Source organism: Phaenicophaeus curvirostris, chromosome 15, assembly GCF_032191515.1.
Source record: "Phaenicophaeus curvirostris isolate KB17595 chromosome 15, BPBGC_Pcur_1.0, whole genome shotgun sequence".
Lineage (NCBI taxonomy): Eukaryota > Metazoa > Chordata > Aves > Cuculiformes > Cuculidae > Phaenicophaeus > Phaenicophaeus curvirostris.
The window spans coordinates 17,293,298-17,309,960 of record NC_091406.1 but is presented as its reverse complement, the minus strand read 5'-3'; the positions used below and the strand labels follow the sequence as shown (position 1 = coordinate 17,309,960).

The following is a 16,663-nucleotide window of genomic DNA, read 5'->3' as shown; positions in this document are numbered from 1 at the left end:
ACTCATTTAAGCGCACAGTAATTGAAAACACCGTTAACAATGTATAATCACTGTAATAAGTATTTCTACACATTCAAATTTAAAATACAATTAAAAAAGCCTGTGTGTAATTCCTTGGAGTGTCGTTTGCTGGTGTGGGCCAGCTGGGTACCAGGCAGAGTACGGCTGAGTTGTGCTCCCTCCTGCGGCGGGAGAGCATCGTTTGACGTTGTGTGCAGATCAGTGATAGTGCTGGTTGTGAAGAGGGTGTAGTTATGAATAACTGGAAGGGCCCTCAAGAGACCCTAATTTTGAGATTGTGGAGTGATAGCACTTTTCCAGTGTTCCTGTTCTGTGTATGTCCAGAAACACTAAAACACATGTATCTGCAGGGTAACACAAAACCTTCACTGTCTTTGCCCACTTTGGATTCCTCACTAGCCATCTCCTGGGCTTGCATTGTCATCGTTAAATGAATGGTAACCAGATAGATTTGAGTTTTCCCATCACCCAGTGGACATAGTTTTCATAACATGATCTTTCGTCTTGGTGTTGCATGTTTTTTCATACCTAACGGCAAGGCAGAAATGGCTTCAAGGTAAACTTGAGGCAAAGCACTGGTGGAGGAAGGCTTTCTGGTTCTGTTGGGGTAAATCCCTTGTGCAAGAAAGAGGAGGAAATGAAGCGATGAATGCTTTTGATGTGGAATGGTGTTTTTATAGGGATTGGATGTAGTGAAGGGGTTAAGCCATAGTCTGTGGTGGCAAGAGTAGAGGAATTGCGTGACTTGTACTATCATGTGTTTTACTTGAACGCGTTGTTCCTTGTTCTGCTGAGACAGCTGATAGAGGGGAAAGAGGGCTACAATAAATGCAGAGGGTGTTTTAAGACATTCAGGTTTTGAGGATAGCCCTCTCCCAGTTGTCTTCTGAGTGTGAATGGTGGGAAGGACAGGTTTGGGGAGCTAAAGGAACAGTGACTGTCTGGGTGTGGGGTAGGAATAGATGGTGATAGTGGTGTGGGCAGCAAGGGGAGCTGGGAATGAAAACACAGGCAGGGAAGAGATGAGCAAAAGATTTTGAAAAACTGAGATAAACTCTAAAAGAAACATTTGTAGCTGAAGTTCTTACACCTTGTGGTTGAACAAAAGGAAGGAGAACAGTAGGGAGGAGCAGCAGGGAAAGCGCTGTCATTAGATCAGGGTGAGGAATGTGTGCGTGCCAAGGGTTCTAGGACACAGAAGGGCAGCGAATTATGGAGCCATTCTGCAGTGAATGGTCCCTCCTCCTCCTTGTGGTACGCTAGAGCTGGAAAAAAATTCATATTCTGTTGCATCTAAGTAGCATATAGTGATTTTTTTTTTAACCTAGACGTATGCAATTTAGCTTTGGCAGAAAGCGCTAGTTGATTACTTTGACAGGTTTAATTACTTTGGCTTGAGTAGGATGAAAGTGAATTTATTTCCCAGTGAGAAAAGCGTTGAAAGGCTGCATGAAAACCTGTCAAAGGCAATTGAAGAGGGCTTGGGGAGTTATCTTTACAGTAAATGGAATTGATAAACATGTCAGTTAAAAGGGGAATTTATTTATAATACTCAGGTTTTGTGGCCAGAAATCTTTGATAATTCCATTCACTGGGAAAATGAATTTTATCTGCTCATTTGATTTGCTTTTTCATAATGTTTGTAGAGCAAGGAGTTGCCATAGAATAAAAAATTGAAGTAATAATTCTGTTTTTTTTCCTAGAACACGTCAGTAATGGAGGATCAGAATGAAGATGAGTCTCCAAAGAAAAATACCCTATGGCAGGTAGGACTAAACCTGTGTAGAGGGAGAGTTGGCATGTTTTCATATGTTCCTGCTTTTGAGAAACTTCCAAATCTTGCGTCTCTATAATCATCCTTGTATGTAGTTCAGTGTATCATCCTAAATTAGCTCGGCCTTCAAGTGAAGGATGATGCTGGTGAAGAATACTAGAGAAATTGCTAGATCTTCTCAGATTTTGTAGTTTGTGCTGACCTTGAAAGGGCAATTCTGCATTAAAGGATACTTGAGAATACAGTTCAGCCTTTCTGAGCATGCAGCTTCTCACGTCAAAGGGAAAATTCCACACTTTCCCATGGCAAGGAGTTGCAACCAGTTTGCTTTGAAGAAGTTTGGGATATTTTCAGAGCTGGCAGTTGTTCCTCTGCAGCCTTGGTCTCCCAAAGGGCTCACAAGAGCCTGGCAGCAGTCCTTGGTTCTGTTTCCTAATTAGCAGTAAGATCTGGGGTGTTCTTTTGTAGCATCCATATTTGTAGCTTAAGCTCACAGGACTTTAATCATGTTTTTATGTCACTGTTCCAAACATTGACACGAGCTGTTTTTCAAGCCCTTGACATCTTGTAATTCTCAGTCTTCATTTATGGGCAAGCAGCTCAAAACTGACATGAAGGTCTTAAATTCTTGTGTTCATTAGAGAATTGATACCCCACATTGGTCTGTCTCTAGAAGTGTGTTATTTTAACTGTTGGAACCTTGGTAAATCATTAGTGGAGACAGACTGCAGCACGTGGCACAGGTAAACTGCAGTACGCAGCTGGAACCACTGCTTTGATCTGGAAAAGTTTTATCTAAGAATTAAGTTCCTTGCTGTTTAAATGCTAAAAGATGCAAGGGAATTGAAGTCTTTCAGTGTAAGAATTAGCTTATAACTTGAAGCAAGGTCCTTTAATTGATTTTTGTCTATGTAAGATGAAATCTGTATGGCATAACTCATAGCTTTAAGAATGCATTTTGAAATATGATTCTGTTGGTTATTTGTTTGCATCTTCTCATGTTTTCTTCCTCGAGAGAGTCCTTACAAAGTTGTTCCTGTTCTTGTTTATATTTAAACACTGATGTCCCTTTTTTAAAACAGATAAGTAATGGGACTTCATCTGTGATTGTCTCAAGAAAAAGACCATCGGAAGGAAACTACGAAAAAGAAAAAGACTTGTGTATTAAATATTTTGACCAGTGGTCTGAATCAGATCAGGTTGAATTTGTGGAACACCTTATTTCACGAATGTGTCACTATCAGCATGGACATATTAACTCTTACTTGAAGCCCATGTTACAACGGGACTTCATCACTGCGTTACCAGGTAAATTAATATTTATTTTACAGGAGGGGCTTTTGTAAGTATTTTTTTGTTTAATACTTAGGATGTATGCAAACTTTGCAAAACAGCCTCTTCATTTAGAAGTGTGTCATGTATGAGTAAAGTGATGCTTCCTTGTCAAAAGAAGTGTGGGAGGGTGGCTGAAGTCAGTCACTTCTGTGATTAATTGAATTGGCCACTGGATGCCAGTGTTGTTCCATGTTAAAGTAGGTTGAGTAGTGTATCCTGAAGAATAGTTTGTATTTAAATTGGAACTAAGAGGTCATAAAAGTTGTATCTCTGCAAGCTCTGGTCTGACTTCCTTCTTTGTATGAACCTCATGAGTGTAGAAAATGCTTTAGATGTGTTTTTGTTTGCGACATCATCCTTGTTACATTCTAGATTTGTTCTAAGTTTTCTGAATCTTAAGTAAAAAGCTGCCTGCATAGGGGAGTGAATCTTGTTTGCCTGATCTTGTTACTGGCTCAAGAGCAAAAGCACTTGTGGATTATTGTATAATTCAGCCACGATTCCTTCCTTCCATTGCTCAACACCTCTTCTGCTGCTCATCAGTGTGAACCTGTATTAAGAGCTTCAAGAGGAAATCTGTTCTTAAGCTTGCTGTATGCATTCCTTAAAACATGGAGCAGTAAGAACAAAGTGTGTAGAGTCTTTAGCATTCAATCTCCTGGTAAGCTGTGTATTTTTTCCATTAATTTCTGGAAGGAATTGTATCCCTGGATTTTTGCTCTTGGGGAGAATGATTTGTTCAATTCCTTGAAAGGTCAAAGTATGGATATTGTTTCCAGAGCGGGAAATAAGTGATCATCGTGTTCCGTTTGCCACCAGCAGTGTAATAGCACAGATTCATACCTACATTGAGTGAGTAGTAGGGGGATGTTATCCCAGGAGTGCCAAGACATGACAGTGGATGCTGAGGGCAGCTAAGGAGGGATTACAAATCGTAAAAGGATTTGGTACCCGGTCATTTTTTGAGCACGGAGACCACTGAAGTAAAGTTCCTTTGAAGTTTGGTCATATTACAACCCTGAAGGTTTTGTAGCTGTTGCTGTGCTCAGGTGTCTTGTGGGTATAGGCTGCCCTGGGGTCTGGGGCATGTTATGGATTTCTGTTCCCTTAACTGCTGCTGTATTTCCACAAAACCTGGAGGAATTTCACTTTTGGAGGTGATGGGGGATTTTGACTTATTTGAGCTTCTGACTTTTTAAAAATCTGGTTTTAACTGTGACTGATATTATACAGAATTGGAAAAGTTATTCATCTTAATAAAGGGCTTCTGTCCAGGGATCCGCAGCTGTCCTTGAAACGCCATGTCTTCTTAATGAACAGCTTGGTGATGTTAGAAGTGCTGGATTTGGGGTGCACGTGTGTGTCTACTGTGGAGATGCAGTAGCTGATCACAGTTAGCTTCTCCTGAAAACCGTGGCTTAATCAACTAAATATTAATGAGCATTTGGTGCTAGGGTTTCAGTTCCAGTAAGAGTCTGAGAAAGCCTTGGGTTAGTGGAGGGAATAAAAGCACGCTGAGCACTTGTCATTCTAAAGACTTGATATGCTCATTCCATAGAACATACTTCTCCAGGCAGGCACTCTTACAATCATGGAATCATTAAGGTTGGAAAAGACCTCTAAGGTCATCCAGTCCAACCAGCATCCCAGCCCCACAGTGCATACTAAATCATGTCCCCTCCAGAGATGGAGACTCCACCGCTGCCCTAGGCAGCCTCTGCCAGGGCTTCACCACTCTTTCAGTAAAGAAATTTTTCCTAATATCCAACCTAAACCTCTCGTGGTGCAGCTTGAGGCCATTTCCTCTCAATGCTAAATCTTCTGGAGAACATTCCTAACCTGTGTTAAACCAAAGTCACCTTAGGGTGGAAGGTTTTCTTGTACTCTGAGTTTATTTGGAGATTTGCTCTCCTTAGGAACCCTGTTCTAGCCCTGTCTCTTTCTGACTTGCATGAAGGGTTTAACATGCAACCTGTGGATTTCTAATTGTGGAATACGCTCTGTGCAGGTATTTGTGCTTGATTCAGAAACTCCTGCCTGTTGTGGAAAAAACAGTGATGCAGTAGTCTGAACTCTGAAAGGCCTTTTGAGTTCTGGTTTCATGCTGACCTCTTCCATATCTTTGAAATGATGATACAGGTATTATAGAACAGGGAGAGAACGCCATCACCACTGCCACCAGAAAACCACAGACTGTGCCCTTGTTAAGTTCCATGGATGCTTTGAAGCATAGCCTTTTTATTAGAGCGTTCACTGGGAACTTCACTGCTCCTTGGAGTTCTCCTCTCCTCTTTTGGTGGAGGAGAATTATTTAGCTTGTTGCCAGGAGATGGCAGTAACAGATAAAATTTTAAGATGTTATTTTGTGTATGACTATCGCTTGAACATCTTCTGTTTGTCTGCACTGTCTCCTTTGGGAATTGCTCGTCTCCCATCTGATGTGGTCATGATTTTTATACTTCAAAAACTACTCACAACACTAAGGTGTTAACAGTATATTCACATGCCAGCAAGACTGCTTTGAACCTTCCTCTGAGTATGTTTCTTGATGGCATTTGTCTGATGGCTCAGCTACAGAGCTTGCAGTTTACGGTGGTTCGTTCTGCTCTGTTTGCTTTGGGAAGTGCAATGTTTTGTGCAGATAATTCTTCTTCTTTCTCTTCAAAATGTAAAGTGTTACGTAGACACATAGAGGACTGTTTGTATGATTGCAGCCATCCAGATGTACTGGACGGTCACTTGCTCCATACAGGCTCGTCTGTTGAACCTGACTATTTTATACTGAAGTCTTCAATAACCATTAGATCTGTTTCTGCTGAAGCACAGTGTGTGCCCTGTTGATCACACCTGTAACCTTCAAAATCTGAGACATGCTTACTCAGCAGACCAGTTGGTTTTCTTTATTTTTATCTGGCTGTCCCCTCCACTTCGCTGAATTAGCTTGTCTTTCTGATAGCCAAGGATTCATGATCTGAAATGAACTCTTGAAAACAACCTTGCAATGATTATGTTTTCCAGAAAAAGCTTGAGAACTGTTCAAATCGCATATCATCCCAGTAAGATAAATATATCCTAAATACTTTTTACTTAGAATCTGAAAGTTGTTATTTACTAGAAAGATTAGAAGGCAGCACACTGGAAGACCGCTTTTACAGTGTCTTCAAACTGCTGCTGCAAGGAGATGGTGCAGCTGAGAGCTGTTCTGAGACACAGTATTGTTAGGAGATAATTAGCTGGGGTGGAAATGGTTGTGTTTGAGACCCAGCACTCATTTGGACCTTGTTTCATTTCAGTTATTTGAATCCAGTATGACTGGTATTGAAAAATTCATATAAAACCCACATACATGTACGTTGTAGGAGCTTTCACTGGTCTTTAAAGCCTTTTTGTAGTTCTCTAAATTACATAGAAGAAATGAACAAGCGCTCCTCACCTCCATTTGTTGGCTTCCCCTTTCTTTCTGTTCATTTTTATAAAGGCTATGCCAAGTTTAGTGTGCAGTGGGGGACTATATGAACAACCTTTCTGAATTCTTTAAAGAATTAGCAGCAGTTCTTTTGATTTTTCAGCACTGTTTGAAGCCTAAAGTAGGCTGTCATGAGATAAAGTGGAAAATGAATAAGGTCGTCATCTCCTAGCTTGAAAGATTTTCTTCATGCTTGGCCAACTGGCATCCGTTATTCACAAAAATGAAGTTATTCTGGGTCTCTGATTTAGTGGAGTTTTTGAAAAAGCAAAATTGCAGGGCCTTGGAAATAATTAGCAGAATCAACAGTGAGATTTTATGGGACCAGTGACACTGTAGTTGGAATATGAACAAGAAGAGTTTGATTGCTATTTTGAATTTAGTGCAGGTCTGTTTTGATGGGGGTTTCTGTGTACATACCCCTGTGCAAGTGCAGTCACATTTTTAAATCTAGCGCCTGTGGCAGAAGATCTCGGCAAAGGCCATAAGAAAACACATGCAGCGTTCTACCTGGTTTGTCTTGGTGACTCTGTGGTGGCAGCTTACTGTATTTATCATCTTTACTGATGCGTTTATTCTTTCTACCAGCTTCAGCTGAGTTCCCAGTGCTTTTGGAATTTTATATTTATGAAATAATATTTTGCAACATGTTGCCTTACATAGACCTGGATCAGTGGGCAGGATCCCAGTTTGGGTATATTTCAACTTCTGGCTTGTTGAGTGCATTTAGTATGTAAATCCAACTCATCCAGGATATAAAAGGATTCCAGGGTTTATTAAGCTGTTTCTGGTAGTTAAGATTTTCATGATGGAGGTGAGTGCGGGGATAGGACTAAGGGGAATAGTTTTCAGCTGAAAGAAGGGAGATTGAGATGAGATCCTAGGAAGAAATGTTTTCCTGTGAGGATGGGGAGGCCCTGGCCCAGGCTGCCCAGAGCACTGGTGGCTGCCCCATCCCTGGAGGTGCTCAGGGGCAGGTTGGATGGGGCTTGGAGCAATCTGAGCCAGTGAGTTGGATCCCCATGGCAGGGGGTTGGAACTGGATGGACGGGCTTTGAGGTCCTTTCCAACCCAAACCATTCCATGATTCTATGAAAGTCCATGTTTCCCTAGTGCACCAAGAACTATTGCTTGTTGACCAGCACTTCCCATGCTGCAAGTGAAATTAGGGCGTAGGAGGTCGCCCAGGTAGATGTTGTTTCTGGGATGACTTAAGTACTGCCAGAGGGCTTTCATTTGAGGTGATGTTATTTCACTTGGGAGTTTGTGTGGTACATTGCTGTGCTCATCCTGTGATGCAGTAAAGCTGTGGTGTCAGGTCAGCAGTGTGCAAACTCACACACTGCTCCCTTGCATGGAAGGGAGTGTGTCCCAAAGGTGGGGGAGTAGCAGGTGTGGGAAAGATGCTGTGGGAGTACCTGTCCATATGGCTGTTGTAAATACATTGGGAAGTCTTCGTGCTGCTAAACTGAATTTACTTTTTGCTGGGATTTGCGTGCAGAAGCTGAGCTGTCACCTCTCATTATTTGAGCTACTTGACTACTGCTGATAGTGAGGTTCCTTAGCTGATGCTCATACCAGAAACAATCGCATCAATTCCCACACCAAGTAAATTCTGTGTTGAGTGTTCCAGTCTGATTTACTCAGCTTGAAGCTGTTACAAAACACTTGTTTCTCTTGGGTTTTTCCATAGCTGAAGAGAGGCCTCAAAGCCCCCAGCTTCTGGCATAAGTCGTTCAGTAGTCAGTCTCTAAGTGTGGAGTCTAGTGACAGTAAACTGTGAATCAGGATAACTGCCTTGGGATAACCACCATTTGCCATTAAAGCATTACCGTTCAGTTCATTCTCATGGATTTTCTGTCCCTACACCGGGGTGCAGGGCAGTGTGGCTCTGCTGAACCAAATTCAGGAGTGGGTTTAACACCTGTGGTTTATAGATGAAGCTGAAATACAAATGATGTCCTTGGATTTAGTGCAAGAGAGGCTTTGCAGAATCCTTCCTTCTGTGTCTTCTGGCTATGCCTGTGGAGCCCTGTCTTCTGCTGTGCTGAATTATTTGTTATTATATGTAAAGGAGTAGTAAAAGAATCAATATTTTATATTTTTATTACTGCTGCTTAGCAAAGCACCTGCTTGAAGCTTATCTTCTCTTTGGATCGTGTAGCCTAGTGCATTACATCCTCAAAAAGTCCAGGATTCTGTGCCCAGAAGCAGCAAAACGCTTTCTGCTGCTTGTGTAGAATCATAGAATGGTTTGAGTTGGAAGGGACCTCAAAGTCCATCCAGTTCCAGCCCCCTGCCATGGGCAGGGGACACCTCCCGCTGCAACCGGCTGCTCAAGGCCCCATCCAGCCTGGCCTTGGACACCTACAAGGAGGGGGCATACAGGCTATATTGTGATGGATTGTGGTTTGTGCAGCAGGCAGACTGTACTAGAAAAGGAATCAAGTGTTAGGGATATTTCAGTGTATCTATTTGGATTAATTTGTAACTGATGCTTCTACATATGATAACTTAATTATGACATTGCTCCAGTGCCCTAAAGCAGTGCTGGTGCGCTCTGAATGTATTGCAATGCTTGTTTAGCAGTTTACTGTGCAGTGATTGACATTTTGATTTCCTTTATTTCTTTGTAGAGCAAGGCTTAGATCACATAGCAGAAAACATCCTTTCCTATCTTGATGCCAGATCACTCTGTGCAGCAGAGCTGGTGTGTAAGGAATGGCAGAGAGTCATCTCTGAGGGAATGCTATGGAAAAAACTGATTGAAAGAATGGTACGCACAGATCCGCTATGGAAGGGACTGTCAGAAAGAAGGGGTTGGTAAGTACCTTGATAATAACCAAATTCATCTTTTACAGTGTTCTCCTTTACAAATGTCCCTAATTATAAGCTCAAAAAGTAAGTTCATAGTAAACTCGTAGCACCGAGATCCTTCCCTCTGCCCTGGACTAGTAGGGGCAGCCGCTGTGAAAACTGGCAGCTCCCACTGCTACTTAGGCTTTGTTCCCTGCCCTTCTGTGCACCAGAGTTTTTCAATGGTTGCTTCCGTGGGGTGTGTCTGCAGGGAGAACAAGCACGTATTATCAGCTCACGAATGAACAACAACATGTTTTGCAGGGTGTTTTCTTGAGTGAAGTGTTTCCAATTCTACTTTTTTTTGCTTAAAATATAAAACAGCAGCTTAGGCTGAAGAAGTCTCTCTCAAAGAGAAATCATTTACGTATGTGGCAATGGAGTTGTTCTATCCTATCAGTATCTGAACAGCTGAGATGTTCTGCTTTAGAAACCTGCTTTTCTGTGCTCTCTAGTGGTGTGCCTAAGAAAATGCAAGGCATAAGGTTAAGAGCAAGAGGACAGCAACCTGTTGGCTAAGAGCCTTGTGAAGCAGTGAACCCTAATTTGGAAAACCTTAAGAAAAACCTTTTTTAGTCTTGGGCTTAAATACAGCTGTCAAATTGTAAAGCCACAGGGGTTGCACTAAATAGTCTTAGGAGTATTCTGTGAGAACATGTCATAAGGTTTAGTTCTGTGCAGGCTTTGAATTCCTTTGAAGTTTGGATTCTTCGCAATACATTGAAAAATATGTTTCTGGTTCTTTCTAGGGATCAGTACCTGTTTAAAAACAGACCAACAGATGGCCCCCCAAATTCATTTTACAGGTCCTTATACCCAAAGATAATACAGGATATAGAGGTACGTTTTCTGCTATATCGTATCTGCAGGAGCAGTCATGTTGCGTGTTGTTAGTATTTCAGAGATGGTGCGTGTTGGAGTGACAAAGCCTGTGTGTCTGTGTCACTGCTGCTTGCGAGCTCTGGCTCTTCAGACAGTGTCAAAAATAGCCTCAGTAATTTGCTGCTGCTGTACATGCATGACAGTGTTACTTTAAGAGTTAACGCCATCTTTTTGGCATTCAGACATTTTTGGAACTCTTCTGGGATGATGGATTTTAATAAAACAGCTGTTTTAGGAGACTTACTACTCCAAGACAGTTCCATGTATTGCTGAGTGTTTCCATGTATTGATGATGCTTCCTTAGAAAAGGATTAAGATAATGCCTTAATCACCAGTCATTTAAACTGTGGCTCATTTTAGTATTTTAGATTTCTAAAGCAGTCTGTGTTGCAAACAGCGCTTTCTCCAGCATGTGGGATTCTTCTTCCTATTTCAGGGTTTACTGAGAACAATCAGTCCTACAATGAGGAACAGAGTAGGGGTATTGGTGGTAAAGAGGCTGTAGAAATGATTGCTTTCTTTGGTATACAATTTTGCCTGTCTTATTCAAGAGTTACAAAGTTGGGCTCATTTGCTTATTTTTAAACATTTCTGATAACTTGGGATCATCTTGGTGTTCTGTCTACCAGCAGAAAATCTGCCTTGCTCAGTTTGCTGTGTACCCGCCACAAACTCTTAAGGTTAACCACAGACTGTAATAGATGTATTTCAGCTACGTAACGTATGTGAGATTACTGGTCTGAAATTCATCAGTGAGGAAATGTATTTTGATGTTTAAGACAAATATGAATTAATGGAATCATTCTGCTATGGCAAATGTGAGTTTGTTGCTTGGCACTCAGTAAACAACCTTTTTCAGAACTCTTAACCTATCTGTAAAATGTATCTGCTGGAAACATAATCCAGTTTTCAGATATAACCCTTGCTATGTGATTTATAAACACTTAAAGATGAAGAACTAAGCATGAGATGTAGTCTAGGCAAAATAAGATCAAACTTGGTATTGACTTGTGAGCTGAACGAGACATTTTATTATCCAAAGGGAGCTGTCTGCCCTCTGTAAGGAATGACAGAGGGATGCCGCACTGATAAACACATAGGATTAAGGAGAGCTTAATGTGATGTTTTCTTGTGTTCTGCAAAATACTGGAAACGTTCAGTAGCAAAAATGGGTAAAATGTGATGTGAAAAGATGACCTTTGTGATGATGAATAACCCCGAAAGAGTTTCGTTATAAATCAGATTTTTCAAGTTCTTTTTCTGAAACTCATTTGCTTAGGTTTAAGTGGAACATTTGCATAGGAATTCTTATTGTTAGAGAAGGGAGTGTTCCTTGGAGCTATTCTAGGGCCTTTGAACTGCCAAAATCTGCTATTTGGTACTTTCTTCTTTAGTTGCTGTGGATGTGCAAATAACTGCAATGAAACAGCTCCTGAATTGGACGGATTTTGCTAGTATGAAATAAACAGGAACAAACCAAACCCTTCAGGCTTTGCTTGTTGCTAATATATTAAGTGTAAAATTGTTCAGTCTCTTAAGTGTCTGGGAGTGCGGAAACAAGTATGGCACTGCAAATAGATCGTAGTAATGGACATGTTTATGAAAACTAAATTTCATTAAGATAGCTGTAAATATATTAAACCTTCAAACTGGGAAAAAATGTGCACGCCTTGAAAAGTAAGGGCTCAAGTGTTCAGTGTGGATGAAAAACACATGGGTGATTGAAGTCAAGAAACCCAGATTTATAACTCTTTTTGAACCCTAACTTTTTTTCCAGAGTTTCCACTCATAAGCTGTTAATTTTCCCTTATGTAATACTCAGGTGGATGATGTGATAAATGTAGAATGTGCAGAGTAAGGGGTTATCCTGTGTCAGGCTCTGGGCTGGAGCTGAGGGGAGAACGTGCTGTATGTGAAACGCACCGTGCCACTAGGGCTTAAAAACAGGAATGTGAGTAATAAGCGTGGGAAAAAGGGGTAGCTTTTCAAAGAGTAAACTGTAAGCTGTTGCCATAGTTTCTGCCTGTTCCAAACTGCCTGGTGCAATCCAGCTACTTTTACATATCACTTTTACATATCATTTCCCTAGTTTCTATCTAATGCTTTTATCCTTCTCGATGTTAAATATTACTAGGGCATGCGGGAAACTCCCCCGTGTCTCAAACTCGGAGGCAGAATAGAGAAGCAGAATTAGGGCTGCTCAGGGAAAATCTTGAACTTCCCATTCCATGCTTGTGTCTACAAATATATGAAATACCTTTGGTTGCGAGTGACTGTCAGTCACTTGGGGCAGAATTTAAAGTGTTGGCAACCAACCCCAGCTCTGTCGATGGTCCTGTGGATGCTTTGCTAGAGCAAGATAGCTGAAAGGAGCCAGGCCCAGCCAGCTCTTACCTCTCAGTAAGGGTAAGCTTCTGCCCGAATTCAGGAAACAAATGTGTCTTCGTCTGCTCTCTGGGGTGAAGTCTGTCTTCAAAACACAATGGCTGCTACAAGAATCCTCACTGCTTGGTTTATACAGGGGATGCATTTCCTATTCCTGGTTCTTTGAAACTGCTCACCTGGAGGGGGAAGGCAGAGGACAGGGTATTTGTGCCGCATGAAATGTTTCCCTCCTTTAAGTATTTCCTTCAAGCTTTCTGAACTGCCGCTGTTTTCCTGCCTGGAGTGGAGTTTATGTTTTTGCTGATAGTCAAGGGTACGATAATTCTTCCACTTCCCAAAGTCTATTATAATTTTTCTAATAAATCTCCCTCTAATAAATCACTTTTCACAAATCGCTTCCCTAAAGGGCTGTCAAAAGAAGCTTTGAACAGTATTTAAAAATGGAGATGGCAAAAATAGCAACAAAACTCAGCTATGTGTCCAGGAGCACTTAAACTTTTTCTCTCCTTATTCTGTTTTTAAGCCTAAAGTCATGCTCTCCCTCAGTTTCATACTTTTCCCATTCCTTCATTTTTCTCAGAGCAATGTGCAGAAACTCTTAAATAAGACTTCCATCCTAGCTGTGATGAAGAATCTTGTATCTCTGAATACCAAAATGTTTTTTCTTCAAATATTTGCCTGGAACTTCAATAACATCTTCATGTTTCTGTCAGAGGGTTGGAGTTTGGGGAGCTAGTGATGAGCCAAAGGCTACCATATTAGCATTTATATCATTATATAAGTATTTTATAAGATAAATATTTTGTGTCTGAAGGGCTTGACTTTTTTTTTTTTATGTAGTAATATATATTTGATGTAACACAAATCTTGTCATTCAGTATTTTACCTGTGGAGCACAATGATTAACCAAATTCTGCTAGACTGTTTCTAACAATAAGAGAAGTTATTAATAACTTGCTGCAGCTGGTACTAAATTGGACTGTGGGTAGAGATAAACTCCAAGGAGAATGGTCTCTCTCCTTTGGATTGACTGACAGAATTAGAAAAGTAACTCAATACCTGAATTAACAATTGGAAGGAAAACTGAGGTAAACAGTTGATAAATGATAAACAGTAAATTGGAATCCTTTCCCTTTTGGCATTTTGGGTCAAAAGTCCATACAACCACAAAGTGTCATTAGCTACAAGGTAATACGGGCTATGACTTCGCAAAGGGAGGTTCACTCACTTCCCTGAGAATTTATTAATGCCAGTATCTGTTTAGTTCATGCCAAACACATTTAGGAACACAATGTCACTTCTGAAATCATTTGATTTGAAAATAACAGGACATTTAGAGATCTGAAACCAAGTTCTTGGAAAGAGGTCATTATTCTCCACCTCTACTGCAAAGCCAAATATTTAATTAGGTTCCATTTCACCAGAGGTGGTCCAGGAATTTTAAATGCCTCCAAGTCAGATGTTGAATTGCCAGGCTTCTTTAGGAGCCTTTTTAAAGGGTAAAAAACCCTGATTTAGGGCTTATCCTAGAAAACGGAACCTGGGTTTGCAAGACCTTGTTTATAGAGATAACCTGGTTGGTGTGGAGTATCCTGTGCTCTGGTGCAGTCTCCAAGCATAGTGAAGGTCAGTCCTTTTGATGGGATTGTGTCAGTCAGCACGTTGCCAGGGTGGAAAGTTTATTACTGCTTGTTCCAGAACCCCAAGTCCCTGGATGTTTTCTCTGTTGTTTGTGAAGCTTGGCCAACTGTTCTATTTTCCCCTCAGGGTCAGCACTAGTATCTGTTTCTTGTGATGAGTTGAGAAGACTCATGTGCCCCTCATCTTTAGGCACGTGGCAGGTGCCATTATCTTGTTTCCACGGAAAGTTAGGTCCACCTAATTATGATGAGAATTTCTGAAGTGTGAATTTGCTGAAGACTTTGATAACACGTGATGTCAGGCCATTGGATAAACACTGGGCCTTCTTCTGAATTTTGAGCAAGTTCAGATTTAAGGACTACAACTGAAATTTTAAATGTGAAAAGGGGAAAAAGTCAGCTCTCACCCCAATCCCTGCCAGCACCAGGAGGGCTTTGTGGAAGTTGCAGTGTATGATTTCTGAGGAAATCAGTTTGTTTAGTGCTGTTCTAATTACGATGCTGGAGAAATTTTATGTGCGTGTATGGGGAGAATCTGGTCAGCATTATATGCCTAGAAATCAGCCAGCCTTTGAAGTCCCTGTGCACAGGCACTTTCCAAAAGATGTTTCTCAAAAAAAGAAAGCAGTCAAGGAGAGGGGAGGCTGTTAAGCTGCAGGGACAAGCTCTTGTGCTGCAAGGCACAGGTTCCAACTCATGTCTGTATAGGGTAGAAGACTTCTTTTTGGATACCCCTAGTATGGGGTGGATCCTGGACTTGGTGTTTTCATTCACTTTACCTGCATCACACCTACTATTTTTCACAAATAGGCAGAAAAGGCTGCAGTTTTTCTTCTGCAGGTTGAAAAAAGGATTCACTGCACCTACTAGAGTTCTTTGAATGCCCCATGCTCTAATAGGGCCTGATAAGTACCTATTCAAATATAACCTTGTATTTTTATGGTGCTACACGTACACTTAGTTATTGTCTCCAACGGAAACTAAAAGGTACAATAACTTTGTTGTTCAGCAGCCCTGTTCTTTGTCAGGTGTTGTGTACAGCCCTGATGCGTTGTCACTGAAGTGTCTCGGAGGACCACGCTGTTTTCATTGCTATTGGCTTGTGCTTTTAACATTTCCCCTCCAGATCTGGAATTTACAGCAGTATTTCTCTGTCACTTTGGTGTAAGCTGGGGTCCAGTTAAAGTTAGTATAGTTTGATGCTGCATCTGTAACCTGAAATTTCACTGTCTCTGAAGTGTGTTATACCTACAATGAGTGTAGAATGGTTGGGTTGGAAGGGCCCTTAAAGATCATCCAGTTCCAATCCCCTGCTATGGGCAGGGACACCTCCTACTGGATCAGGCTGTCCAAGGCCCATCCAACCTGGCCTTCAACACCCAGCTGGTGGAAGTTGGTGGAAATAGGAGAGAAAACCAGCACAACCCATCCATGGGTGTTACTGTGATCATTGCTGCTTGCAGCTGCAGAGTTGAAAAAGGTTTTGTTCATCAGATGCTGTCTTGGAATCCCTTTTAGGATGTCATGCTTTGTAGCTGTGTTTGCAGAGGTGCTTGATAGAGAAGATGGACATTTCAGGGAAGAGGGACTGCTTTGTTCACCTGCATCCTCCTGTTACAGATTCTCCTGGGCAGGAGTTGAGGGGATTCTTTACTCCCTCCCTGGGGAAAAAGAACAATTGTATGATCAGATTGAAGAACGTCTAGTGGAGCATCCCATCTCTGGACAGCATCCAGTAGCAGATGCGTGGGGCAGAGCATGGGTATGTGATGCAGCTGCACGTCATTTACGTGGGAGTTACCAAAGCCTTTCTTTCATGTCCTGCCTCATCTTCTATCTCCCCTAACTAATGCATCACTACCACTGTCCTAGGCAGTACCATAGTCCTGATGTTGAATTACTGTTCCTGAGGTTCAGAATTTCTTCAAATCTTCTCCTCGTCCTCAGCGTATTCCTCTGTCCAGATTTATCTCACTTGGCATCATAAGTTCAATCTTTTCCTTTACATGTGGCTCTAAAAAGGGTTCAGCAGAGCAGCAGTGAGCCTTGGTAATAGCTTTGCTTGGTGGACCTTTGAGCAGCTTCTCACATATTGGATCAATCACATGCAGAAAGAGACAACACTTCATCAGTTTATATTGTCCACATTTGGATCTTATCTAAGCAGCTGTAAACATGAGGAACTTAATTTTTATGTCTTGAGTTCTGCCAAGAAATCATGATTTCATTGTAACACTTGCTAGGAAAAGCTTCCCATTCCTTTTACTGTAGTATTGTTTACATTTTTTTTAATTGTTCGTGGCT

The 16,663-nt window shown here is 41.4% G+C and overlaps 1 protein-coding gene across 5 annotated transcripts in view; it reads left to right on the top strand.

Annotated features, from left to right (window-relative positions):
* The window catches only part of FBXW11 (F-box and WD repeat domain containing 11), a 70,333-nt gene that overhangs the window by 36,132 nt on the left and 17,538 nt on the right, over positions 1-16,663 (top strand). For all 5 annotated transcript variants that reach the window (XM_069869648.1, XM_069869646.1, XM_069869645.1 and 2 more), the window contains 4 exons: positions 1,725-1,787; positions 2,878-3,103; positions 9,233-9,419; positions 10,202-10,292. In XM_069869648.1, coding sequence (XP_069725749.1) covers positions 1,737-1,787; positions 2,878-3,103; positions 9,233-9,419; positions 10,202-10,292 — 555 coding nt within the window. In that variant the 5' untranslated portion in view covers positions 1,725-1,736. The remainder of the gene's footprint in view (positions 1-1,724; positions 1,788-2,877; positions 3,104-9,232; positions 9,420-10,201; positions 10,293-16,663) is intronic.